Below are 27,802 nucleotides of genomic sequence, written 5' to 3' on the forward strand. Positions count from 1 at the left end.
TATGGTGGGTCCTCAGAAAATCAAAACGTAGACCTGCCGTATGACCCAGCAATTCCACTTCTGGGCGTACACCCAAAAGAATGGAATGCAAAGACTCAAATATTTGTACACCAACGTTCATAGCAGCATTATTCACAATAGCCGAAAGGTGGAAACGACCTAAATGTCCATCCATCAGGAATGAATATAGAAAATGTGGTATTTTATATATATATACACACAGTGGACTATTATTCAGTCTTAAACAGGGAGGAAATTCTAATATATGTTACAACATGCCTGAAACTTGAAGGCATTATGCTAAGTTTAAGACGTGATGAAAAAGGCCTGACACTAAAGGGAAAATATTACCTGATTCCACTTCTGTGAGGTCCCCTAGAGTAGTCAGATTCATAGAGACAGAAAGTACCACGGTGGGTGCCGGGGCCTGGGAGGGGCCGTGGGGAGTTAGTGTTTAGTGGGTGTGGAGTCTTAGTTGGGAAGGTGAACAGTTCTGGAGATGGACAGCTGTACAACAGTGTGAATGTACTGAACGCCACTGAACGAGACCCTTAAAAAGGATTAAAATGGCAAATTTGTTATATATGTTTTACCATAATTTTAAAAAAAGCTTTGTTCTTTTAAACGTATCGTGCTTTATGTATTTGTAAAAGCAGAATTAGTGGGAAAAGAGTAACTGGAGAAGTCTTTGGGTTTTTTCCTTCATAAATTTTAATCATCACCAGACTTTCTCATGTTGATAAAGTTCATTCAATCCTCATTCCCGTCACCACGGCTTATGTATATTGAGTTCCTACTACGTGCCCGGCACAGTGCGCCCAACTCTTCCCACGGATTTTCTCATTCGTTCCTTACAACAATCCTGAGGTAGGTACTGTTGTAGTTTGCATTTTACGGTAGAGGGAGCCGATGCTTAGAAAGGAAATTAAGTTCTCAAGTTCACACACCCAGCGAGTGGTGAGGTAGGACTGGGACGGCAGCCTGTGTGACTCAGGGTCCCATGCCCTTGGCCCCAGTGCTGTGCTCACCGTCCACTGTCTGCATGTCCCGTGGGCACTGTCGTGGGCGGGAGGGCCGTGGTGGGTGGGATGGGTCGGGCTGGCAGGCCACCACGGAAGGGCAGACTAATGGGCGCTGGTACTCACAGTTTAGTGAGACTGTGAAGTCCTCGGAAAGCATAGACGGATACGGATCTAATCTTATTGTTTTGCAGGCACCTGTGAAAATGATGATTAAAAGGAAAACGTAAGGAAATGTAGTTTCAGTTTTGCAAGATGAAAAGAGTTCTGCGGATGGCTGACGGTGACGGCCCTGCAAAGATGCGGGCGGATGTAAGGCCTCTGAACGTACACTAAAGGGTCAAGCCAGTACATTTTATGTTGTGTGTATTTTACCACAATATCTTGTGATAACCTATAATGGAAGAGAATGTCGAAAAAGAATACATATATTTATACGTATATGTATAACTGAATCACTGTGCTGTACACCTGAAACGAACACAACATTGTAAATCAACTATACGTCAATAAAAGTTAAAAAAAAAATGAAAGAGGAAATGTCAAAAAATTCTTAAAAATTAAAAAAGGTAAACATAACAAAATAATTTAGCAGAGCTGGGTATCATGTCATTTTGTTTCTTGATTAAGTTCACATATGATTAGGCTAGTTTTTATTTGGAACTTCTAGTTATAAAGGTAGGCGCACGAGAGCTAAATTTTTTTTTTTTTGCGGTACGCGGGCCTCTCACTGCCGTGGCCTCTCCCGTTGCGGAGCACAGGCTCCGGACGCGCAGGCTCAACGGCCATGGCTCACGGGCCCAGCCGCTCCGCGGCATGTGGGATCTTCCCGGACTGGGACACGAACCCGCGTCCCCTGCATCGGCAGGCGGACTCTCAACCACTGCGCCACCAGGGAAGGCCGAGAGCTAAAATTTAATGTTTGAATTTTTAATGAGTGAAACTTCAGTTTTAGTGTATGGTAATGCACTCACTAATCAAACAAGCCTAGAAGCCTTTTTAACTTTTTAACATTTTCTGCTATAATTCTACAAACTTGACAGTATTCAACACAGTGTTGGCAAAACTACAAGGCTGTGACGTCGTTAAGACCCCAAACCATATTTCATGTAAACCACAAACTGGCCAAGCAAATCAACTTGAATTGTATTAATTTGACACCTAAGTTTCGCTCCAAAAACTGTTTGAGGAAACTTACCAAGAGTATATATGACAAAAGAGAAAAACAGAAATAGAAAGAATCAGGTGGACCGAGAAGATCGACAACATTCCAGAACGTAGAGGGTGGGACAAGTTTCAGGGGAAGCATATATTAGTATCTTATTTTTAGCCTGGAAGAGTCCCCAAACTTCTGAAACCAGAAGTATAATTTTTGCTAAAAGAAAATTTCCAGGAACAAGAAGTAAAAACAGTGACACTTGGTTTTCATATTAAAAAACAAACAGCAAAAAAGGATCAGGTCTAGAAGAAGATAAATTAGCTTGGAAGGCCAAGGAAGTATGCTGGCTGCGGAGTTCACTGAGGTCATGCTGGAGGTTGGGTCTGGAGTTAACAGGAGGTCAAAGGAGACAGAACCTGGAGCACAGGCCGTTGCATCCCACACACACATTTAAGCTCTGCACATCTACGTACACTGGCCCCGGGTTGTGAACAAGGGCAAAAGTAAGGACTTCAACTCTTATATCTTCTACTGATGCAGGTCACCATTGTTCTTCAGGGTTTGCTGAGTTTATGTATAATTTTCACAGATTTTAGGAGTGATAAGGGACAAACCAGTGTGGGCCAACTCTCAGTTAATTAGAAATTTTGACTAAAGGAGAGTCCCTATTTCTCCAGCATGCAAGAAACCTAACTTTGATTGTAAAATGTTAAGTTTGTTATACACCTAACACTCTCACAGAACATGCTGTGGTCCAGTCATTTACTAGGCGATGCATCTTTCTCACTAATAAACAGAAAAACTTTGACAAGTATTTATTCATTTATTTCCAAGTACTGTAATTTTCTGTTAAGCAATAGATTATATTGCCTGGAGGTGGAGCCAATCACCAATCAGAACTTTTTTGGTAATTAGGCTATTTTGATCTATTACTTGGAACAAATTGGTCGTTCAAGAATTAATTCAGTGTTCACTGTGTAAAATTGCTAAACTATTGAATCCTGATGCTTAGAGTCGAAGCCCCGACTCTTTTTAAACCATGTGGACATAAGGTGGTGCTAGAGATCAGAAAAATTCTTCCTACTCCAGAAATCAGAAAATAAAGTAAGGAAATATCCTCTTGAAGTTTGTGTATCAGGTTTAATTTTGAAAAGCTCTTCTCACTTGATTGATAAATGTCTAGAATACAGTTCTGAAAAGTCATTTTTATTAGAATTTAATTTTCTGATGTGAAATATTTTTCTGCAGGTAATCCGAGCTTTGAGAACATTTCATCAAACAAAGTGGATACATTTTTCTTCTGATTCTGCTCTATCTTTATTATCTTAAAGAAAAAGTACAGATAGATGATATCTATATACTAGGGGTCTCTAGTGTAAAAACAAATCCCAAACCAGTGTAGGTGTGAGAATGAAACTGGGAATTCTGAGACGTCTTCTAGATAGCGTGATTCAGGCACAGAATATTTAAACCCAACAGTTTAAGCCTATGACAATATGATTTAGCCACAAAGTTGACCTAAATAACAGATAACCATCCCCTGGGCCATCATGGATTCTGTGAGTACGTAGGTAAACTTAGACTGAAGAGAAGCTAGCATTTCAGATAAAACTCAACCAATGAGGCAGATGTGAAAATGGAATTAAGTCCCTAAAAAACATGCTTGGAGGTTTCAAACCACAAGGACTTTCTATCTTAGGTAGAGATTGAATTTGCAAACATATGGAAGAAAATTCTTCTCTATCTAATCTTTTTTATTTTTTAATATTTATTTATTTGGCTGTTCCAGGTCTTAGTTGCAGCACAGGGGATCTTCGTTGCCACGTGCAGGATCTGTAGTTGTAGCATGTGGGATCTAGTTCCCTGACCAGGGATCGAACCTGGGCCCCCTGCATTGGGAGCGTGGAGCCTTACCCACTGGACCACCAGGGAAGTCCCTTCTCTATCTAATCTTGAGGGCAGCTCTGGTAAGGGGTCATTACATTGTTCTGTAAGATGGGCATTGAAATGCAGAGAGTAAAACCTCTTGAGTATATTCACTTGGGGGCAGTGTGGTCGGAGGGTTCATAGCACACGTACTCTGGTTTCTTTAGGGATAGGTATCTGAGATTTTTCTAGGTTAGCTTCTAGAATTACTCAGGAAAAAAAGTGTTACCTGGTAGTCTCCAGCTAATGGCTAAATAATTCCCCAAAGAGGGGTTAGACTTAAGCAGTGGTGCAGTGTTTGTCTCTGCAGAAGTGGGAAGAAACAGATAGGCCAAAAAATGTTAGTCAATTCAACACTAAGAATTAAAATTTTCCTTACAGCTTCTGAAGATCATGGTACTTCTTAAAGCCATCAGGAGGAAGTTTTCTTATTAAGTTCCACTTGAGTGACCTGAAATAAATGTAAATTTTGGTGCTTACTTAAAGGTTTTTTCTTTACTTTTAACAACATTATGAATAATTATAAACTTTATTTACTTTAACACTAGCTTTCAGGAAACATTTTGCTTCATGATGTCACTCTTGTATTCATAATATCATTTAAAAAATTTTAGAGAGATTTTATTTGAGAGGTATTTTTATTTTTATTTTATTTTTTTGCGGTACACAGGCCTCTCACTGTTGTGGTCTCTCCCGTCGCGGAGCACAGGCTCCGGACGCACAGGCTCGGCGGCCGTGGCTCACGGGCCCAGCCGCTCCGCGGCATGTGGGATTTTCCCGGAGCGGGGCACGAACCCGCGTCCTCTACATCGGCAGGCGGACTCGCAACCACTGCGCCACCAGGGAAGCCCAGCACATACACTTGATTGCATCTTTTGTTTAGATAAAATGTGGCGATACTAAATACTTCATAAGATTGTTATGAGGGGCTAACTAAATAAGTGAACATATAGAATAGTTTAGAGTCAGATCTATCATGTAATAAATGCAAATAATATCAGCAATCATTATAACTGACCAAGGAACAATGATATCATCTTGTGACAATGCATTATTAATAATGACAAGTACACCTGAATTATGATACAGTTTCACAGGGGCTGTTCTGGCTGTCAGGATGAAGCCATTCTTTTCTACTTACATTAAAGTCACATTCGAAGAAACTGATGGAACGGCTCGTAAATTGGTCTCGTCACAATCAAGCTCTAAACCTCGGCAAAGACATTGCACGGGCACAGAACCGACCACTGAATAAAGAGGAAGCGGTAAGGAATGGGGATGATGAGGGACCAGGAACAGGAGGGTAATGAAAAGAAAGAAACAAAAAGCTATAAGAAAATCATACACAAAAATGTGTCATATCTTACGTACGCAATTTGTGCAAAGCTTTAAATTAAGGTTCCAAAGTTTTGCTTTTAACATTAAAATGATGCTAGAACTTGAAGAAAAGGAAACATATACATTTACCAGCCCATGCATTTAAAGAAAAAAAAAAAAAAAGCAGCCTGCCCCTCTCCATTTGTTGCAAAATGAATGAAGTCATCTGCTCTTTCTTATCCTTGGAGAGTAGCTACGTCCCAGGGTGACAGGACAGGGTGTGATGGGCGTTAATGTCCATATTAAAGCTGTTGTTTAAGAATAAATTATTAATAGTTTTAATGGAAGACGAAGCCCTTTTTAACTAGCAAGAAAGAGAACTCAACTCTGAAATATAGTGCTGGGAGATTTTTTTTTTTTTTAATTCAGGAGTTCTTCAAAAGACTTCTTTTGGCTTATGTAGGGATGTAAGGATGCCTACAGCTTCACTTGAGGAAGTGAATATTTGTTATGCATAGCCATTCTGTTCTCACTGATGAGAGTTGGAAAGAGAGAGGAAATGGAATGTACGCCTTTGATTACCTCGTGGGGCTATAGCGGTAGTCTTGAACATGTGACCTGATATTTCTAAAGTCTGTTAGAGACTTGCAGTGGGGTGTTCATATAGCTAAGCAACGAAATGGGATTATTATTCAGAGTAATAGACATCATCTGACTGCTGACTTGATGGGGAATGGACGATTCCTGGGAGCAGTGAGATGTGTTCTTTTCTACGTTTACTTTGAAACTCTGCACTTAGAGCAGAGGTTACAGCCTCGAATATCTACAGGGGCAGGCAAAGCGGGTAGAGACTGCACCCAGGAGTCCCAGTGCGACAGCTTCTCCGAACTGTTGGCCTATATTACAACAGGAACATCTGTGGCCAAGTCAACCAACTTCCTCAAAGAAGCCAGAAAGACAATGTTTCGTACTATATAATTACCTACTTAAAAATAATAATGCCTAACTTAAAACATTTTAAATCATCATAGGACAGACACAACTTCCTGTGAGAACTGTCTGTTTGCAGACTTTTAGTCTATAACCTTTACAGTAAAGCTTCTGAAGAGTAGAAAGTCATCGTGATGGCAAAGCAGACACGCTGAGGCAAAGCCGGGGGGTGACAGAGATGCACACGGGCGGCTCCAGCCTTGGAAATAGTCACGTGTCTCTTTGCGCAGCTATGAGGCCACAGGTGTTTTCCCTCTCCTCCCAAATAACTCTGCAGACTCCCTACAGGATCCTGAGAGCTCACGATTGATCGTAATTTAGGTTTTGTGTGTTTTGTAAACAGAGTCTGTGCCAAGAACTTTAAAACAGGTTTATGGTTGTAAGTGACCATTCTGGCAATGGAGCTCTGGAAACTGATTCTCTCTCTCTATCCTCTGCTAATGTGAATGTTGTGAGGATGGGAGGTGCAGGGTTAGGGTGGAACAGGAAGGTCCCGAGAGGGACAGTATGAGAGGTAAAAATGGAGGGCAGTGAAGTTGGCATTAATCCAGTGTGTCTTTTCTATTATGCAGACTGAATTCAGATAATCCATATATGCTGATCACAAGGTTACCTGTGATAGGGAAAGATGAAAAAATGACACCTAAATATCCAGCCAGGAAAGAAGGAGGAAACAAATTGTCACTTACAGAGTATTTTGAAAAGTGTATAATATGGATATCTGATTATGCTAAAATGCTACCTGAAAATATGATAAGAATGGATTGCATAGAAAATTTCAACTATGTTCAAATAAAAAAAGATGAGTAGTGCACCAGCAAGTTAATGCTGGTAGCTTCTGAGTGGTGAAATTATGGCTGAGTAAACAATTCTTTCCAAATCTCCATACTTTCCAAATTCTTGAAATTTAAACTTTATTAATATATTGGTTAGTGATGGATGTGTTTTCCATGATATTTTTCTTGAGAGGTGACTTTGTAACTGTGAATTCCTCACATTCTTTCATCCAGCCAAAAAGTATTATAAGCCATTTTCAGTTAAATTTCCAATAAATCCTTATTATGATCTGATTTAAATAAAGCGGTACAAAAAAAATAATAAAGCGATACCATAGGAACCTTCATTTAAGTTTCACCCCTTAATCTTACGTTACACTTCCCATTTCATTTTTACACTGCTTTTAAGCTTGAAAAAAGACATTGAATTATGAATTGCCACCCCTCCCCCATCTTTCTTGAAAACTCTAATTAAAAATTATATATTTGTTCATTACTAAGAATTGATAAAACGTCGCCTTTGTATTTTTTGAAACTTTTTTTTTTGTGTGTAGCTGCATTCCTCTTATGTAAGTATACTTAGGACACATTTCTCCCAGAGTTCATCATCGAGCAAAAATTTATTTCTCTTGCTAACTTGATCTGTTTTCCCCCTTTGTTTATTTTTGTTTTACAGACCAGACTATGAAAAAGTCATGTAGCCCATTATTTTTCCTCTTTGACTTAATGACTACAGAATTAAGAACTAGGCAGTAAATTTTCTTAGTAAGGATTTCCTTATCTAATTTTTCTTCTCCATTCCTTTTCCCACTCACCATGGAATTTTTGTCTCTTATGTCATGTTAATGGGTTAAGTCTGTTCGTAGCCATATTTTTATTGTAAATTGCCTAACACCCTTTTGGGAATAACGTGAAACATAAAAAGATTAAATTAAAATTTAAGAAATGAAAAGAAAAGGATGTACAATAAAATAAGAAAATAAAAACTACATTTTGAGATCACATGGCTTAATCCATTCGTTTTTTGCCTTGTATTAGTAGTTAAATTATACCTGTTAACTTTTTCCTTTCCCCAAAGCTTTTAGCTCTCTAATGATAAAGCAATCTGATCTCCGTATTTGACAGGGAGACAACATGAAGTTGAGAGAGATTGCTGAGTGACCTGTGAGACTTACAGGAGGGACGTATACCCCCTTAAAGTGGGGTTTGCTAGCAGGTTTTTTTTAGTCTCTTTTGAGTAATGAAGACAAAAAAATATTTAAAAAATTTTAAAAAGCTGTACTTTACAATTTGTGGTAGAACATGAAGGGAAAAATACAGTGAAGTATCCTTTTCCCCAACGCCTGCTTTTTAACCAAGGTTTTGAAAAGCTAGGATTAAAATTACAACTTTAAGACACACATTTACATTTGAATAATTTATCAGAATAGGCAACATTTATTTAAAAGGAATTATGTATATAGATCTTTCTGATCTTAAAAATTATAGCTTACCCTCAATGTTATACCCTCCTACAGACCCTTTCCAGGGTTTTTGTAAGTTTTCGGTATGTGACTAAAAGTAGCTGATTTTAATTAATAAGGCTTTTTTGGTAGCTGTGAGGTGTGGCTTAGACTCCAGAAGCTTTCTCACTTACAAACGTTAAAATCCAAACAGCTTCTCTGCTCTTCTATTTTCAGTTTCCTTTATATCAGAGTTGCTTTTATATCAGAGTTTATAATGATTGTGAAAAGGGGGCATGAAAAATAGCAACCCTGACGGACTGACATTAATCTTGTTCACAGCAATACCCGGCATGATTTATTACCGTTGCACTTATGATCCTTGAGTGATCGTAAAATAAAATCCTCAATTTAAGGCTGCGTGTCTACTAGAACATTATAATTTTGCAAATAGGAAACTATAAATTTTTTAAAATGTTGGATCCAACTTTTAAGAACATGGTGTCTTACTATGAACCTATAGGCAAGGACCGTCATTCCCTCTGATTACTTACAGCATTCAGATGTTTCTGCCACAAAAGGATACCAGGAAGTCATTTTGTAGTAATTGGCAAAATATTTGTCAAGTTGCATAGACCATCCATTGTTGTCACCTAAAATAAAGATCACAGAGCCGAAAAGTTCAAGAACAGAAATATTCTGTTGTGTCGGGGAAAACAGGTCCTCTCTTTAAAATAATTGAATGACCTATATGAGAATAGAATCTAAAAAAAAGTGGATACAGGTATATGTATAACTGATTCACTTTGCTGTACAGCAGAAACTAACACAGCATTGTAAATCAACTCTACTCCGATAAAAATTAATTACAAAAATAATGAGTGATTGACAAACAGAGGAACGTCATCTGGGAGCTCGTCACAACATTCTCCAAAAGGAACACATTGTCTGTCTCCATATAAACTTGCTATTCCTCCTAAATTCTCTGGATTGGTGAATGGTCCCTACAATCTATCAAACTGCTCAAAACAGAGAAATTAAGTTTTTTGGAATATGCTCATATCTGATTAAATATAATTTGTACAATTTTCCTCCATCTCCATGTTATTTTCTTATTTTTCCATGGCTCATTAACTCTTCCATGAAGATTACATTTGGGGAAGGAAAGGTATTCTAACATAAGTGCTATGTATGCTTGTAAGAGTATACTTCCTATTAAAGTCCCACTAAAAACAAACTGGAAAGAAGATAGACTACTTAAACATTGTATTTATAGCAGTTTCCATCCTTTAGTATTACTTATTAGTTTTAAAACTTCTTTATTACAGGTTTCAAAATAAACACCAGTAGCAAAGTAGTATGATGATATCTCAAAGATATTATTATATCTCAATGATATCATTATGATATCTCAGAGATGACTGATGGACCTCAAGTTTACCAACTGCAGATGTCAGCCTGAGACTCCAGCTGAGTGCCAGTAACTGGGTGGACAAGAGAAGCACCCCAGAGACAGCAAATCTCAGCTTCTGAACACCCAGGAACCAGGTCAAGGTGCCTCCCCGACCCTTGACATTGTAAAGAAGGTGGCACCTTAGGTAGAGAAAGAGGTGGAAGGGAAGGAAATCTGAAAGAATGGGCTTGTTCAGGCAAATAGAGATGGTAGCTTGTGACTGTGGGATTTAGTGCATGTTTGCTCCCTCTGCATTCTATCTTCGGTTTAGAATGCTTTCTTGTTCTTCAGAAGCTGGTAACGTAGATCTATGTTGTCCAGATCCCAAGCAGCTCAGGTTCTTGTTATAGAAAAGCTTCTACCGAAGGGACTCACTCCTGCGAGACTGAAAGTTTGTAGACACCAGTCTTGTGGGTACCTAGCGGAGGTGGGGCAGTTATCGTGGCCAGTCTCAGGTTCCAGCTCCCTGGGTGAAGAGCTGATGAGCAGTAGTAATGGGGCAGATGCTTGCAACTATGGTGGTGTTTTCCCCACCCCTGACTCTTGCTTCTATTGTCTTTATAATGATTCTATAAACACATTCTTCTCTGTATGAAATCTCTTTTTTCTTAAGCAAAAGCAAAAAAAAAAAAAATCTAGAGTGGTTTCTCTTTCCTCCTTCCAGAAGGGATTGCAGATAACAGAATCTCAAGGATAGTAAGGTTGGGCTGTTTATCTGACCTGGATGGTTTTGAAGATAACGGTAGTCCGGTCACCATTACAAAATGGTACTTTCATAGTTTATGGCACACAGCAACCAGAAAAATTTGCTTCAATGATCACTCTTGGCTTCCTGGATTAGGAGCCTCTTGGAAGGATAGACTCTGGCAAAGTGGATGCTATGGTAACTCATCAGAATGAAATGTCAAGGGCTGTGGAATGAGATGACTACGGAGATGGCCCCAGAGAGATTAAGGAAAGAAAATGACAAGCTTAGGGTACGATGTCCTCAGCTCAAGAAAATTCAGAGGACCAGGGAGCTGCCATGACTACCCTAAGATAATCTTTTATCTCTTGGGACCTCAGGACTCAGATAGAATCTGATCCAATGGGTTGCTAAGGTTACAACATAAGCTGAATTCACATTTTGTCCTGTCTTTTAAGTGCACATTAGGACACTGATTTGGAAAGAGAGGGACCCTGCGAATTGTAATGGGACTTTTGAACGTGTTCAGTTGAATTTGCAAACCCTAAATCCTCATCCGACTGAGCCTTCCTGCCCAGCATAAATGGGTCCCTTCCCCTGTCTGACGAGGTTACTTTTTTGTTGGAGGCCTGCTAGTTACTTTACTTGACAAAACTAACTTGTCAACTCTCCTAGTAACTCCATTTCGTCATTATTGTGAACTCTACTTACAGATGGAAAAACTGATTCTGAGAACTTTAAGTGATTTGACTAAGAAACAGAATTATTAAAAATAACCAAAGAATTAAAATAATACCATTATTTTAATGTTTTCTTTTCTAGCTCCAAAGATGATTGAATCAGTTTATACTCCTCTTATAGAAATTCCAACTTTTATATGACATTGTCTTTAAATATTTAGCTGTTACTATCTGTTACCTATTTATTGTTCTATTGCCTGTTTCATTTCCATTCTTGAGGCTCTTACATGAGCATTGTGTGAATTATACAAAAAATTATTTAACAACCAGAAGGAGTTATTAACTGGAATTTAAGCTTATCATTATTATTATTATCCATGGATCAATGGAAGTATTGTGAATCATTTGTAAAAAAAATTTAAAAATAAATTAAATTTCATACTAATGTTATGAATTTTCATACATTTATAAACGTTACAAATGAAACACGTGGTAAGAGAAGTCTTTTGGCTCTGGGTATGTTGAGGCACTGATGATTTTTACAGACGAGTTTTTGTGTATCTACAGAGCGAGGGTGGAAAGGTCTGAAGGACTCAACCCCGCAGGCTGCCAGGGCCTGGTTGGGGGGCGGGGGAGAGGGCGCCCATGCTCACTTTCGTGTCCTGACCCATCCTCCTGGACCTCAGAACACAGCGATGGGACTCAGGCGAGGTGCTGCGTCGCAGGGCTGGGCCTGTATCCGCAGGTGGTGTCTCACTGCTGCTGTGACATTCATGAGACAGAGTGGTTGGGTGACCGCCGGAAGACGTTGCTTTTCTTTCTCTCTTGTTCTTCAGCAGGCCCTGTATTTAACTGAGCTTTTCAAGTGAACTGTTGCAATTTGCTGCATTCTTACCATTAATAGGTGGTGCAGTGCTTAACATCTGTTCTAAAGGGGTTCACTATACCTGGTGTAGTTGCAACACTTTAGTCCAACAAATCCAAGTGATGTAGTTATTTATGCTACTTCTCTGTCTCTTTCTCAATCTTATTATTTTCTCTCCTTTTCTACCTCATTGTACCTCAACACACACACACACACACACACACAAAGACACAGAGTTGAAAAGAGAGGGAAAAGAGAAAGAGAGGTGATGGGGAATTTGAGAATGCAGAAGGAAACAGGACAAGACGGCTTATAGCTCTCCAAGTGAGAGCATATGTTTTGCGGGGAGATCTCTTTTCAAATAGCAGCATCTTCAAACAAACAAGCTTCTTTGCAATTAGCATTTACCTTCTTCCCTGCCTTCCCAAAGCATTTTCTTCTTCCCACCCATTACTTCCTCTCACCAGAAAGCAGGAACACAGAACATAGAAGATGTAGCCAAAATTGCAAAGTTGGAAAGTTAGAATTTTTAAGAAAACAGCTTTTGGAATACGTGTTTCTATATCTTAAATCCCATACCCTTCATATTTCAAGGATGTATGGGACAGTGGGCAGAATGGTTTTTCATACTTTGCTTGTGATCCCACTGAAATTTGACTCTCTGAGTTTTCTCGAGGTATCACACAGTAGAGAGCACAGTACAAGAGGGTATTGCGTTAGGGGATGTGGTTCCTAGTGTGTGTTGCTAGTGCTGTATGAACAGCATTAAGTATATATATTTACTAAAAATAGGTTTCTTTAAAACTAAAAACATGTAATGATGCTCTGAATAAGAATGAATGACGCAGACCAAGAAAAATCTGGTCTTGCGTACTGCCTGAATAAGTATGTGCTAATTCAATGAATGAATGAATGAATGGGTCTCTGTCCTCAAAGACACTTCAGAGAAAACCCAGTCTCCCTGATGTTATAATAAAATTTGGGAACTGAGGCACTTAACAAAAACACAGATTTCCAGGCTCCTCTACCGGAGACTCTGATTTATTTGGCCAATATGGGGTCTGGAGGTCTATATATTCCATCAATGCCCTGGGGGAGTCTTACAACAAGTTTTGGAAGAACTGCATTATGGGATTTTCTCTGACTAGAGCCCTTCTCATGTTGCAGTGGAGGATGGCTAGATTTAGCAGAAGAATCCTGTCAATCAGAAGGATCAGATGTCTTTTCCTTAGTAACGTTGCTGTTAACAAGATGAATGCAAGTGGTCCGTAATTTAAGGGCACTTTGCTCATATATCTTGTTACACTTATTATAATCTGCTTCATACTGTGCCTATTTATATATGTATTTTATCTCCTTATGAGAGTACGATAGGAATTAATCTTCTTAGCTTATGTATTTTTATTGCCTCAGTGACTTCTAAGGTACTTCTAATATAGTTAAAACATGACTTTTACTAGCTCTCATAAAGTATATAAAATAGTAAATCATTATTTCATTTGCATCTAGTATTAGTTACAATTTATTTTATGGAAAGGTGCGTTAGACACACCAATCTGAATTCTGGAGAATGCATCTCTCTTCTCCATGCTCTCACATTCCCCGGCATTGGCGCCGGGGGTGGGTGTGTGGCGTGTCAAGGGTTGACGTCTGGATGGGAATGGGAAAGGTCCAAGTTTCTTGAAGGCACTGCATAGTTGTGACGGTGCTATATTAGGCTTTCCTCAAATTGCTTCCCAGGATTCTTCTTGAGAAGAGAGTTCTGTGGTTAAATATGCTTGGGAAATGCTGAATCCTGTATCCCCACTTGGAATTACTAATGCAGGCTAGTACGATGAAAGGAGAAATCAGCCTTAAAGAAATAGCTTTAATTTTGTTTAACCCTTTTATATGCCATCTTTTAATACATGTTGGGAACTGTTTGCTTCTGTATTTGCACAAGAAGACTCACAGACTTAGAGAACGAACTTACGGTTACCAGGGGAGACGGGTGGAGGGGAGGGAGTTTGGGATTGACGTGTATACACTACTATATTTAAAATGGGTAACCAACAAGGACCTACTGTACAGCACAGGGAACTCTACTCAATGTGATGTGGCAGCCTGGATGGGAGGGGAGTTTGGGGGAGAATGGATACATGTATATGTATGGCTGGGTCTCTTTGCTGTGAAACTATTACAACATTGTTAATTGGCTATACTCCAATATAAAATAAAAAGTTAAAAATAAAAGTCTAGATGAGTGGTTTTCAAAGTGCAGATCTGGGACAAGTAGCATCAGTATCACTTGGGAGCTTCACAGAAAAGCAAATTCTTGGGCTCCACTCCAGGAGCTTTCAATTAGAAACTCTGTAGATGGGGTCCAGCATTCTGCATTTTAACAAGCCCTCCAGCAGATCTGATGCCTGCTAACGTTTGAATTAATCACTCTGATTAATCACTTTCAAGGGGTTCTGAATTTGGTAATAAAATTGTCTGCGTTGGGAAGTGAATCATTTCAAAACTTTAACAGGTGTGCTACTCATCCACTGTGTTAAAATGCAGATTTCTGGGCCCCATTCTTACCTACTAGATCAATGTTTCTGGGGGTGGAGCTCAGGACTCTGCACCTCTCACCAGCCAGCCGTGCCAGAGCACGGTTCCCAAACAGTCCTGTAGGTTTGCAGGGGCCATTCCTGGACTCCTTTCATGTTTGGATTTTGAGTATTCAAAGTCGAGGGACTCATGCCTCTGTCAGAGAGGAAGCCAGGACAAAGAAGGGTGCCATGATGCTGTGTGTTAAATACTCTACACTTTCATGAAACTGAAGGCATAAATCCTATTGGCTACAATATGGTTAATTTATAAAGTGTGGATTTATGCCAAGCAGAGCATCCCTGATTCTCAGATATTTCCTCAATTCTCAGCGCCCATTCTTGGGACACAGTGGAACATCTCTTTCTCAGAAATTAATGATCGCCAGAGTAGAGGTGTCCTGGGCCATTAAAATAGACCTTGAGGTGTCGCCTGGTCAGACAGACCAATTCATCAGACCAGTAGTGTGAGATCTCCTTGAATTTGAATGACAATAGCTGTTTGCTGACGGAATACATATGCCTCTTTCTGGGTACTTTTATTTTATTTTTTAAATTAATTTTTATTGGATGTTAGTTGATTTACAATGTTGTGTTAGTTTCTGCTGTGCAGCAAAGTGATTCAGTTATACATATACATATATCCACTCTTTTTAAGATTCTTTTCCCATATAGGTCATTACACAGTCTTGAGTAGAGTTCCCTGTGCTATACAGTAGGTCCTTGTTGGTTATCTATTTTATATATAGTAGTGTGTATATGTCAATCCCAATCTCCCGATTTATCCCTCCCTGCCTTTCCCACTTGGTAACCATAAGTTTGTTTTCTACATCTGTGACTCTATTTCTAGTACCTTTAGAGGCAACTCTGAAGAAATTAAGGCTGTGACATTTTAAAAGAAATTGAAGCCACTACAGAAACTGTCTTTTGTGTCCTATCTCATAGGCAGCGTTCTGAGCTGAAAGTCTTTGTGGAGTTAACTCAAACATCATTGAAGCATTGTTGGATAAACATATTTGAAGTTAAAACGAGGTTTGTATTTATAGAAAAGCCAGGGGTTCAGCTACATGCATTTTTCCTACTCTATTTTGAGAATAATAAATAGAAAACCAGTCATTTTTGAACGTACAATGCATAGTCGTGTATCAATACACATATTTATGACTTGTGTCACTTTCCCTCCTGTCTTTTTGACCTTAAAAAAGACAAACTACCAACTTTAATGGAATATTCTAAAATGAAAACAGGGAAGTTCTACATCAAACTGCCTGGCATTGCCATCATCCTGACAGCTGTGTAAAAGGAAATGAAAGGATATTTAGCGTTCCAGAATTTTAAATGCAGGCCCAATTAAAAATTAAAAGGATCCTTGAATACACTTCAAACATTCTTATAATCCTATTAAAAGATATGTACCATCACCATCATACCCGTAAATAAATACTGTTTGTCTAATTCTCATAGATTAGAGACAAGCAAATAATCGGGGTTATTAATAAAGTTTCCTTTCCCTTGAATTCCTTGCACTCTGCCCTTTTCCTATAGCAAGAGGCTAGAATTTTCCACTTTCATTGCCTTGGAAAAGGGATGACACAGATGTCTGCAGATAACAAAAGAATCAAATTCTTAGTATTTGATTGTCAAAGGCCCAGGTTTGAGCACTGACAATAGATGTGGAAAAACAAATAAAGAAGAGCTGGGCTCTGCTGTTCCCAGACCAGACAAGAGACTTGGACCAGAAAGGGAGAGGGGAAAGGTCTGCCTGGGCTGAACCAGGGGGAAATCAGAAACTCCTCACCTTCATTATATTTGCAAAGACCCTATTTCCACATAAGGTCACATTCTGAGGTTCTGGGTGGACATACATTTTTAGCAGATTCTAACTTACTGCATCACCCAAAATGTATTAGAGGAAGCTTCCGTTTTCCCTGTGGATCAAAGGAATACAAATATGGAAACAGAGGAACCAATGTCGTCATCCTTTTCCTGTAGACAAGGATGTTAAAGTGCAGAGCAGGGTGATGTTCAGAGGCTGCCGAGGCGAGCATCTGAACTTGGGTCTTCATGGTGGAGTGATTCAACCTGCCTCCAACTGGGATGAGGATAGGTTAGCATGACTGTGATGGGGAGCCTTTTTCTGCACGGCCATTTGTTTATAATACAGAAGGAGTGCTAGCAAATTCTAATCTGGAAACTCAAAGAGTTCCCTTAAAATAAAAGCCTGGATGTAATCAACAAATTTCATAGCATTTGAGAATTTGATGGTACTTTATTTTATTTTTTAAATACATATACATATATCACCATATCTCCTCCCTCTTGCATCTCCCTCCCACCCTACAAACCCCACCTCTCTAGGTGGTCACAAAGCACCGAGCTGATTTCCCTGTGCTATGCGGCTGCTTCCCACTAGCTATCTATTTTACATTTGGGAGTGTATATATGTCAATGCCACTATCTCACTTCGTCCCAGCTTACCCTTCCCCTTCCCTGTGTCCTCAAATCCATTCTCTACGTCTGCGTCTTTATTCCTGTCCTGCCCGTAGGTTCTTCAGAACCCTTTTTTTTTTTTTTTTTTAGATTCCATATATATGTGTTAGCATACGGCACTTGTTTTTCTCTTTCTGACTTACTTCACTCTGTATGACAGACTCTAGGTCCATCCACCTCACTACAAATAACTCAATTTCATTTCTTTTTAAGGCTGAGTAATATTCCATTGTATAGATGTGCCACATCTTCTTTATCCATTCATCGATGGACACTTAGGTTGCTTCCATGTCCTGGCTATTGTAAATAGTTCTTCAGTGAACATTGTGGACATGGTTCTTTTTGAATTATGGTTTTCTCAGGGTATATGCCCAGTAGTGGGATTGCTGGGTCGTAGTTCTATTTTTAGTATTTTAAGGAACCTCCCTACTGTTCTCCATAGTGGCTGTATCAATTTACATTCCCACCAACAGTGCAAGAGGGTTCCCTTTTCTCCACACCCTCTCCAGCATTTATTGTTTGTAGATTTTTGATGATGGCCGTTCTAACTGGAGTGAGGTGATACCTCATTGTAGTTCTGATTTGCATTTCTCTAATGAGTAGTGATGTTGAGCATCCTTTTGTGTGTTTGTTGGCAATCTGTATATCTTCTTTGGAGAAATATCTATTTAGGTCTTCTGCCCATTTTGGATTGGGTTGTTTGTCTTTTGGATATTGAGCTGCATGAGCTGCTTGTAAATTCTGGAGATAAATCCTTTGTCCATTGATTCGTTGACAAATATTTTCTCCCATTCTGAGGGTTGTCTTTTCATCTTGTTTATGGTTTCCTTTGCTATGCAAAAGCTTTTAAGTTTCCTTAGGTCCCATTTGTTTATTTTTGTTTCCATTTCTCTAGGAGGTGGGTCAAAAAGGATCTTGCTGTGATTTATGTCATAGAGTGTTCTGCCTATGTTTTCCTCTAAGAGTTTTATAGTGTCTGCCCTTAAATTTAGGTCTCTAATCCATTTTGAGTTTATTTTTGTGTATGGTGTTAGGGAGCATTCTAATATCATTATTTTACATGTGGCCATTCAGGTTTCCCAGCACCACTTTTTGAAGAGCCTGTCTTTCCTCCATTGTATACTCTTGCCTCCTTTATCAAAGATAAGGTGACCATATGTGTGTGGGTTTACCTTGGGCTTTCTATCCTGTTCCATTGATCTATATTTCTGTTTTTGTGCCAGTACCATACTGTCTTGATTACTGTAGCTTTGTAGTATAGTCTGAAGTCAGGGAGTCTGATTCCTCCAGCTGCGTTTTTCTTTCTCAAGATTGCTTTGGCTATTCGGGGTCTTTTGTGTTTCCATACAAATTGTGAAATTTTTTGTTCTAGTTCTGTGAAAAATGCCATTGGTAGTTTGATAGGGATTGCATTGAATCTGTAGATTGCTTTGGATAGTATAGTCATTTTCACAATGTTGATTCTTCCAATCCAAGAACATGGTATATCTCTCCATCTGTTTGTATCGTCTTTAATTTCTTTCATCAGTGTCTTATAGTTTTCTGCATACAAGTCTTTTGTCTCCTTAGGTAGGCTTATTCCTAGGTATTTTATTATTTTTGTTGCAATGGTAAATGGGAGTGTTTACTTAATTTCTCTTTCAGATTTTCCATCATTAGTGTGTAGGAATGCAAGAGATTTCTGTGCATTAATTTTGTATCCTGCTACTTTACCAAATTCATGGATTAGCTCTAGTAGTTTTCTGGTAGCATCTTTAGGATTCTCTATGTATAGTATCATGTCATCTGCAAACAGTGGCAGCTTTAGTTCTTCTTTTCCAGTTTGGATTCCTTTTATTTCTTTTTTGTCTCTGATTGTTGTGGCTAAAACTTCCAAAACTATGTTGAATAATAGTGGTAAGAGTGTGCAACCTTGTCTTGCTCCTGATCTTAGTGGAAATGTTTTCAGTTTTTCACCATTGAGAATGATGTTGGCTGTGGGTTTGTAATATATGGCCTGTGTTATGTTGAGGTAAGTTCCCTCTATGCCTACTTTTTGGAGGGCTTTTATCATAAGTGGATGTTGAATTTTGTCGAAAGCTTTTTCTGCAACTACTGAGATGATCATATGGTTTTTCTCCTTCAATTTGTTAATATGGTGTATCACATTGATTGATTAGCGTATACCAAAGAATCCTTGCATTCCTAGGATAAACCCCACTTGATCATGGTGTATGATCCTTTTCATGTGCTGCTGCATTCTGTTTGCTAGTATTTTGTTCAGGATTTTTACATCTATGTTCATAAGTGATATTGGCCTGTAGTTTTCTTTCTTTGTGACATCTTCATCTGGTTTTGGTGTCAAGGTGATGGTGGCCTCGTAGAATGAGTTTGGGAGTGTTCCTCCCTCTGCTATATTTTGGAAGAGTTTGAGAAACATAGCTGCTAGCTCTTCTCTAAATGTTTGACAGAATTCGCCTCTGAAGGCATCTGGTCCTGGGCTTTTGTTTGTTGGAAGATTTTTAATCACAGACTAAATTTCAGTGCTTGTGATCGGTCTGTTCATATTTTCTATTTCTTCCTGGTTCGGTCTCGGAAGGTTGTGCATTTCTAAGAATTTGTCCATTTCTTCCAGGTTGTCCAGTTTATTGGCATACACTTGCTTGTAGTAATGTAGTACCAGTTGTTACTTCTCATTTTTCATTCTAATTCTATTGATTTGAGTCTTCTCCCTTTTTTTGTTTTTTGAGAAGTCTGGCTAATGGTTTATCAATTTTGTTTATTTTCTCAAAGAATCAGCTTTTAGTTTTATTGATCTCCGCTATTGTTTTCTTCATTTCTTTTTCATTTATTTGTCATCTGATCTTTATGATTTCTTTCCTTTTGCTTCCTTTGGGTTTTTTTTTTTGTTGTTGTTGTTCTTCTTTCTCTAATTGCTTTAGGTTTAAGGTTAGGTTGTTTATTTGAGATGTTTCCTGGTTCCTGAGATAGGATTGTATTGCTATAAACTTCCCTCTTGGAACTGCTTTTGCTGCATCCCATAGGTTTTCGGTACCTTGTTTTCATTGTCATTTGTTTCTTGGTACTTTTTGACTTCCTCTTTGATTTCTTCAGTGATCTCTTGGTCATTAAAGAGTGTATTGTTTAGCTTCCATGAATTTGTATTTTTACAGATTTTTTTCCTGTAATTGATATCTAGTCTCATAACGTTGTGGTCAGAAATGATACTTGATACGATTTCAATTTTCTTAAATTTACCAAGGCTTGATTTGTGACCCAAGATATGATCTATCCTGCAGAATGTTCCATGAGCACTTGAGAAGAAAATGTATTCTGTTATTTTTGGATGGAATGTCCTATAAATATCAATTAAGTCCATCTTGTTTAATGTATCATTTAAAGCTGGTGTTTCCTTATTTATTTTCATTTTGGATGATCTGTCCATTGTTGAAAGTGAGGTATTAAAGTCCCCTACTATGATTGTGTTACTGTTGATTTCCCCTTTTATGGCTGTTGGCATTTGCCTTATGCATTGAGGTGCTCCTATGTTGGGTGCCTAAATATTTACAATTGTTATATCTTCTTCTTGGATTGATCCCTTGATCATTATGTAGTGTCCCTCTTTGTGTCTTGTAGTAGTCTTTATTTTAAGGTCAATTTTGTCTGATATGAGAATTGCTACTCCAGCTTTCTATTGATTTCCATTTGCATGGAATATCTTTTTCCATCCCCTCACTTTCAGTCTGTATGTGTCCCTAGGTCTGAAGTGGGCCTCTTGTATACAGCATATGTACGGGTCTTGTTTTTTTATCCATTCAGTCAGTCTATGTCTTTTGGTTGGAGGATTTAATCCAGTTACATTTAAGGTAGTTATCGATATGCATGTTCCTATTACCATTTTCTTAATTGTTTGGGTTGGTTTTTGTAGGTCTTTTCCTTTTCTTTTCTTTCCTGCCTAGAGAAGTTCCTTTAGCATCTGTTGTAAAGCTGATTTGGTGGTGCTGAATTCTCTTAGCTTTTGCTTGCCTGTAAAGATTTTAATATCTCTGTTGAATCTGAATGAGATACTTGCTGGGTAGAGTAATCTTAGTTCTAGGTTTTTCCCTTTCATCACTTTAAATATGTTCTGCTGCTCTCTTCTGGCTTGCAGAGTTTCTGCTGAAAGATCAGCTGTTAACCTTATGGGGATTCCCTTGCATGTTATTTGCTGTTTTTCCCTTGTTGCTTTTAATATTTGTTCTTTGTATTTAATTTTTGGTAGTTTGATTGATATGTGTCTTGGTGTGTTTCTCCCTGGATTTATCCTGTATGGGACTTGCTACACTTCCTGCACTTGATTATCTCCTTTTTTTCAACTATAATCTCTTCAAATATTTTCTTGGTGATTTTCTTTTTCTCTTTTTCATCTGGGACCCCTATAATTCGAATGTTGGTGGGTTTAATAATGTCCCAGAAGTCTCTGACACTGTTCTCAATTCTCTTCATTCTTTTATCCTTATTCTGCTCTGCAGTAGTTATTTCCACTATTTTATCTTCCAGGTCACTTATCCTCTGCCTCAGTTATTCTGCTACTGATTTTTTCTAGAGAATTTTTAATTTCATTTATTGTGTTATACATCATTGTTTGTTTGCTGTTTAGTTCTCCTTGTTAAACATTTCTTGTATTTTCTCCATTCTATTTCCAAGATTTTGGATCATCTTTACTATCAGGACTGTGAATTCTATTTCAGGTAGACTGCCTATTTCCTCTTCATTTGTTTGGTCTGGTGGGTTTTTACCCTACTGCTTCATCTGCTGTGTGTTTCTCTGTCTTCTCATTTTGCTTAACTTACTGTGTTTGGGGTCTCCTTTTCGCAGGCTGCAGGTTAGTAGTTGCTGTTGTTTTTGGTGTCTGCCCCCAGTGGCTAAGGTTGGTTCGGTGGATTGTGTAGGCTTCCTGGTGGATGGGACTAGTCCCTTTGTTCTGGTGGATAAGCATGGATCTTGTTTTTCTGGTTGGGCAGGTCCACGTCTGGTGGTGTGTTTTGGGGTGTCTGTGACCTTTTTATGATTTTAGGCAGCCTGTCTGCTAATGGGTGGGGTTGTGTTCCTCTCTTGCTAGTTGTTTGGCATAGGGTGTCCTGCACTGTAGCTTGCTGGTCGTTGAATGGAGCTGGGTCTTAGCGTTGAGAGGGAGATCTCTGGGAGAGCTTTTGCCATTTGATATTACGTGGAGCCGAGAGGTCTCTTGTGGGCCAGTGTCCTGAACTCGGCTCTCCCACCTCAGAGGCACAGGCCTGACAACTGGCCAGAGCACCAAGACCCTTTCAGCCACTCGGCTCAGAAGAAAAGGGAGGAAAAAAGAAAGAAAGAAAGAATAAAATAACATAAAATAAAGTTATTAAAATAAAAAATAACTATTAAAAAATTAAAAAGTAATTTAAAAAAAGAAAGAAGAGAGCATCCAAACCCAAAACCATATTCACCAATGATAACAATTCCTAAAACTATACTAAAAAAAAAAGAAAAACAACGGACAGACAGAACCCTAGGACAAATTGTAAAATCAATGCTTTACAGACAAATGACACACAGAAGCATACACATACACCCACACAAAAAGATTAAAAGGAAAAAAATATATAGCTGCTCCCAAAGTCCACCTCTTCAATTTGGGATGATTCGTTGTCTATTCAGGTATTTCACAGATGCAGGTACATCAAGTTGATGGTGGAGCTTTAATCCGCTGCTCCTGAGGCTGCTGGGAGAGATTTCCCTTTCTCTTCTTTGTTCGAACAGCTCCTGGGGCTCAGCTTTGGATTTGGCCCCGCCTCTGCGTGTAGGTTGTCTGAGGGCGTCTGTTCTTCACTCACACAGGATGGGGTTAAAGGAGCCGCTGATTCGGGGGCTCTGGCTCACTCAGGCCGGGGGAGAGGGAGGGGCACGGAGTGCGGGGCGGGCCTGCGGCAGCAGAGGCGGCGTGACGTTGCAGCAGCGTGAGGCGCCGGCCGGCGTGACGTTGCACCAGCGTGAGGCGCGCCGTGGCCGCGGCTCGCGCCCGTCTCTGGAGCTCCTTTAAGCAGCGCTTTGAATCCCCTCTCCTCGCGCACCAGGAAACAAAGAGGTAAGAAAAAGTCTCTTGCCTCTTCGGCAGGTGCAGACTTTTCCCCGGACTCCCTCCCGGCCAGCCGTGGCGCACTAAACCCCTGCAGGCTGTGTTCATGCCGCCAACCCCAGTCCTCTCCCTGCGCTCCGACCGAAGCCCGAGCCTCAGCTCCCAGCCCCGCCCGCCCCGGCGGTGAGCAGACAAGCCTCTCGGGCTGGTGAGTGCCGGTCGGCCCCATCCTCTGTGCGGGAATCTCTCCGCTTTGCCCTCCGCACCCCTGTGGCTGCGCTCTCCTCCGTGGTTCCGAAGCTTTCCCCCTCCGCCACCCGCAGTCTCCACCCGCGAAGGGGCTTCCTAGTGTGTGGAGACCTTTCCTTCTTCACGGCTCCCTCCCACTGGTGCAGGTCCCCTCCCTATCCTTTTGTCTCTGTTTATTCTTTATTCTTTTGCCGTACCCAGGTATGTGGGGAGTTTCTTGCCTTTTAGGGGGTCTGAGGTCTTATGCCAGCGTTCAGTAGGTGTTCTGTAGGGGTTGTTCCACGTGTAGATGTCTTTCTGGTGTATCTGTGGGGAGGAAGGTGATCTCCGCGTCTTACTCTTCTGCCATCTTGAAGGTCTTCAATCCTTTGCTATTTTTAAAGTGCTTCAGGTTATAAGATTCCACCTTCCCGGCCAAAATTCTATTTAGCGCATACTATAGACCATCATGAGATCGCAAAGCACATTCATTATAATGTTGCTGACCTCCGTTTTCCAAGAGTAGAGAATGAAGGCCGAGAGAAGTAAGATGTGAGGGTGTCAGACGCAGGGACGGAGTCCCACCCCTCTGATGCTATTTTAATATTTCACTTTTACTACCAAGTTGGCACTCAGTTTGAAATCGACAAAGATAATTCCTGAATGAGAGTCTCACACCTTTTTGTAATCAGGTTCCCTTGGTATTTACCCAGACATATTCTCCCAAGTATCTAAGAGTTTTAGCTGAAACACTGAATGGTCCCTTCTTTTTCGGTTCGTCATTGTCACACTAAACACTACTGTAATCACTCAAAGATTTCTTTTTTGGCCTCTTTTCTGATTGCATCTGTGATAGTTCTGCATGGAGATGAATAAATGGGTTGGTAATATATGGCAGAAACATATGGGAATTATATCAAATGGCATAATTCGGGAAAAATTTGTACATTTCCATATTGGAGTTTATCAGTAAAGATCAAAGTTATAAAAACGGTGCAATCAGTTTTGACCAGGACTTCCCTGGTTTGGAGTTCAGTCAAATGTAAACAATTCCTGGGATAGAATGAAAAAGATGTGAACTCCAGAGTAACTGCCTAGTAGACATATAGATATAATTCTGTATTGCCCAGATATTTTAGAAAGAAGGAATCCTTGTGAATGCAACTGAAAACTTTAATCATTTTATATCAGAAACTTGATTTAAACGTTTCCTTGCATTGTGTCCATAAAAAATGTTCAGTGATTTGATACCTTATGCTTTTTGTACTGAGATATTTTACTTTTTAAAAATATTTTATATTCTTTTGTTTTCTATGGGTTGTCTAAGAGAACTGGAAAATTATAGTCAAATTAGACTACTTGTTTAAGATGTCTGTGATAATACAAAAGTAACAGTTCTTTCTAAATATAATTCGTTTATATTATAGTTCAATCCATGGGGAGGCAGTTTAACTTATTTGATGGTGTTTCATTTTTTGTTTAAGTGACTTCCTTAAATTTTATTACCACTATTTCCGTTTGACTTTTTTCTCCACTTTAATAATTACTATTGGTGTCAAAGTTAAGTAGCTTAAGGGAATAAGGGAGAGCTTTTTGGAGCTACTTTTTTTAGGATGTATCTTTTAAAAGGTCTAACCAAGAAAAAAGTCCCCCCTTCCATTAGAAAAAGATTTTTTATTTGACAATATACTAAGCTGTAAATGATCACTCTGAAAGTGATTTTTAGCTCTGGGTTTTCCTTTTATATCTAAGATATTGTATTTTATGTGATTGCAAATATATTTAATGCTGCTTATTCAAATATGCATGAGGTTGACATATTCTGAAAAGGACCAACTTTCTGACTTGGTCATTTTAGACCAAATTTAAATATGGATGTCTTAAAAATGAACAGCTGGGGGAGCATAAATTATCCAGATACTATAAAATGAAGGAAAAAACCACAGCTAGTGAAGGAAATTAAAGTAATGAGAAGCAGGAAGGAATAACTACATCTCATAATTTTTATGACCTGGACTGTAAAAATGGTGTGAAATTCTGACATTCCTCTTGGGAAGTTCCAACCCTTTCATGCATGAATAGCAGTGCATCTCAACTGGCCACCTTTGAGGTTTTGAGCGTAGTTCAATTTTTTGGAATTTCCAGATGACTGCCACTAGTAGAGTGTCAATTTTTCTTATAGAAACAAAAAAATTGATAATAATTGTAATAATGGAGTTTGGTAGCAAGTTAGAATGCTTGCATGCCATACTGAAGTCTTGATTTAAGTTTAGTTCTGCTGTGGCTACTATTTCGCGTGCATCCCTTACTTCCTGCGCACTTGGGTTTAGGTCAGTGGTTCTCAAAGTCCGCTGTGCATCTGAATGACACAAAGAGCTTATAGAAACTGCAGGGCCAGTGGCAGAGTTTCTGAGTCCATAGGGCTGGGATGGAGCCTGAGAACCTGCATTTCTAACAATTTCCTAGATGCCGCTGATGGGTTTGATCCTGAACTACATTTGGGGATCTGCTCGTCTAGTTGAATTTCAGGAGAGTTATGTGATCCTGGCATAAGAAGACCAGGAACAGTTTAACATAATATTTGTTACAAAGGCATGTCTTCCTAAGAGTGGATTATGATTTTCCCCATATTTCCAAAATTGGACGTGGGGATTTTTAAATGTCAACAATGGTGAATAACAAAGATTTTAAAAGAGCATACTCTTTTTCGTTTTTAAAATATTAATTGCTTTCCAAATGTCCCCTGTATTTTTAATAATTAGTAATAGTTGATTAAACAAATGCTGTTTATTTTCACATGCTAATATTTAAGGTATTTATACGCACATGTAGCTAGAACTTAAGTTATTTGATCCGTGCTCTGAATATTTCTTTTTCATAAAAGTTAGTAGTACACACCATTCCCTGCTCATGTCCGAGATCCCTAAGATGATATATTAGCAAGATCTTGGGGACAGATTGCTTCCACCACCTTGCCTCAACTTGCTTCATACTTCCCTTCACACCTACAAACCGGTACTTACCTGGTTTGGAGTCCAATCAAATGTAAATGTTCCTCGGATAGAATTTCAAAGAGGTGAATTCCAGAGTAACGGCCAAGTATGGTAGTCAGGAATCTGGTCTGCCCAGATTTACTGCGTGCCCGTTACAGGACAAGCATTTCTACCCCTGTAACTCACCTAATCTTCACAATAAATTTATTACTCCAATTTCACAGTAAGGAACGGGACTTAGCACAAAGAAATGATTTGCTGAAGTAACAACAGACAGAAAGAGGCACTTCCAGGATCTGAGCCTGAGCCTTCTGATGCCTGGTTGAGGAATCTTGCTACAACTTTGTTTCTATTTTAAAAAGAAATCACAGGGAGATCAGCTCGGTGCTTTGTGCCCACCTACAGGGGTGGGATAGGGAGGGTGGGAGGGAGACACAAGAGGGAGAGGATATGGGGATATATGCGTATGTATAGCTGATTCACTTTGTTATACAGCAGAAACTAACACACCATTGTAAAGCAATTATACTCCAATACAGATGTTAAAAAAAAACAAAAACAGTAAGGCCGACTTAAAAGTTGCTTCAAAATTTAAAAGGCTAGATCTCATGTTAAGTGTCCTTACCATAATAAAGTTTAAAAAATTTAAAGTATAATGTTGGTATTTAGTATACATTAAGTGCTTAATAAATATTAGTTCCTTGTCAAAAAAAAAAAGAAAAAGAAATCAAAGAAGGTAAGGGAACGTTGTTGCTGTTGCGATTACTGTCGTAAACTACTCACAACTACTGATTTTATATGGACAGATTTAGGGTGCTAGTTGGGAGAAACTGATTCCAGCTTGGATGAAATTGTTTTTCTAGATTTCTGTTTTAGCCAACGACAGGAATAAGGAAGCTTTTTGCCTTTTAAAAACTCTAAACGTTTTGCAGAGCTGTTGAGTTACGAACACTTTTCTTGTTGAAAATGCACGTGTACACAAATGCACAACATTTCATAGTTTTCAGGGGATTTACAGACCCTGCACTATGCCTGAAGATTTTCTTGATTCTCAGAGTCCACTGACCATAAGATAAAAACCACCCTTCTGGGCAACTCAGCCCAAGGGTGGGGTAGGCGTGGCAGGAATGTTT

The 27,802-nt window shown here is 39.2% G+C and overlaps 1 protein-coding gene and 1 long non-coding RNA gene across 5 annotated transcripts in view; one reads left to right on the forward strand and one right to left on the reverse strand.

Moving 5' to 3' along the window:
* The window catches only part of RXFP1 (relaxin family peptide receptor 1), a gene marked incomplete at its 5' end in the record, with an annotated part of 94,609 nt that overhangs the window by 32,755 nt on the left and 34,052 nt on the right, over positions 1–27,802 (reverse strand). For 2 of the 4 annotated variants that reach the window (XM_079919716.1, XM_079919714.1), the window contains 4 exons: positions 1,146–1,217; positions 4,484–4,555; positions 5,246–5,351; positions 9,184–9,282. In XM_079919716.1, coding sequence (XP_079775842.1) covers positions 1,146–1,217; positions 4,484–4,555; positions 5,246–5,351; positions 9,184–9,282 — 349 coding nt within the window. Of the gene's footprint in view, positions 1–1,145; positions 1,218–4,483; positions 4,556–5,245; positions 5,433–9,183; positions 9,283–27,802 lie in introns of all 4 variants that reach the window. The other 2 variants (XM_079919713.1, XM_079919715.1) reach the window with 2 other exon arrangements.
* The window catches only part of LOC307185452, a 157,249-nt gene continuing 152,823 nt past the window's right edge, over positions 23,377–27,802 (forward strand). Inside the window, exon 1 of the long non-coding RNA XR_013828087.1 lies at positions 23,377–23,457. This is a non-coding gene — a long non-coding RNA (uncharacterized lncRNA). The remainder of the gene's footprint in view (positions 23,458–27,802) is intronic.

The sequence above is a fragment of the Stenella coeruleoalba genome (genome assembly GCF_951394435.1).
Source record: "Stenella coeruleoalba genome assembly, chromosome: 4".
Lineage (NCBI taxonomy): Eukaryota > Metazoa > Chordata > Mammalia > Artiodactyla > Delphinidae > Stenella > Stenella coeruleoalba.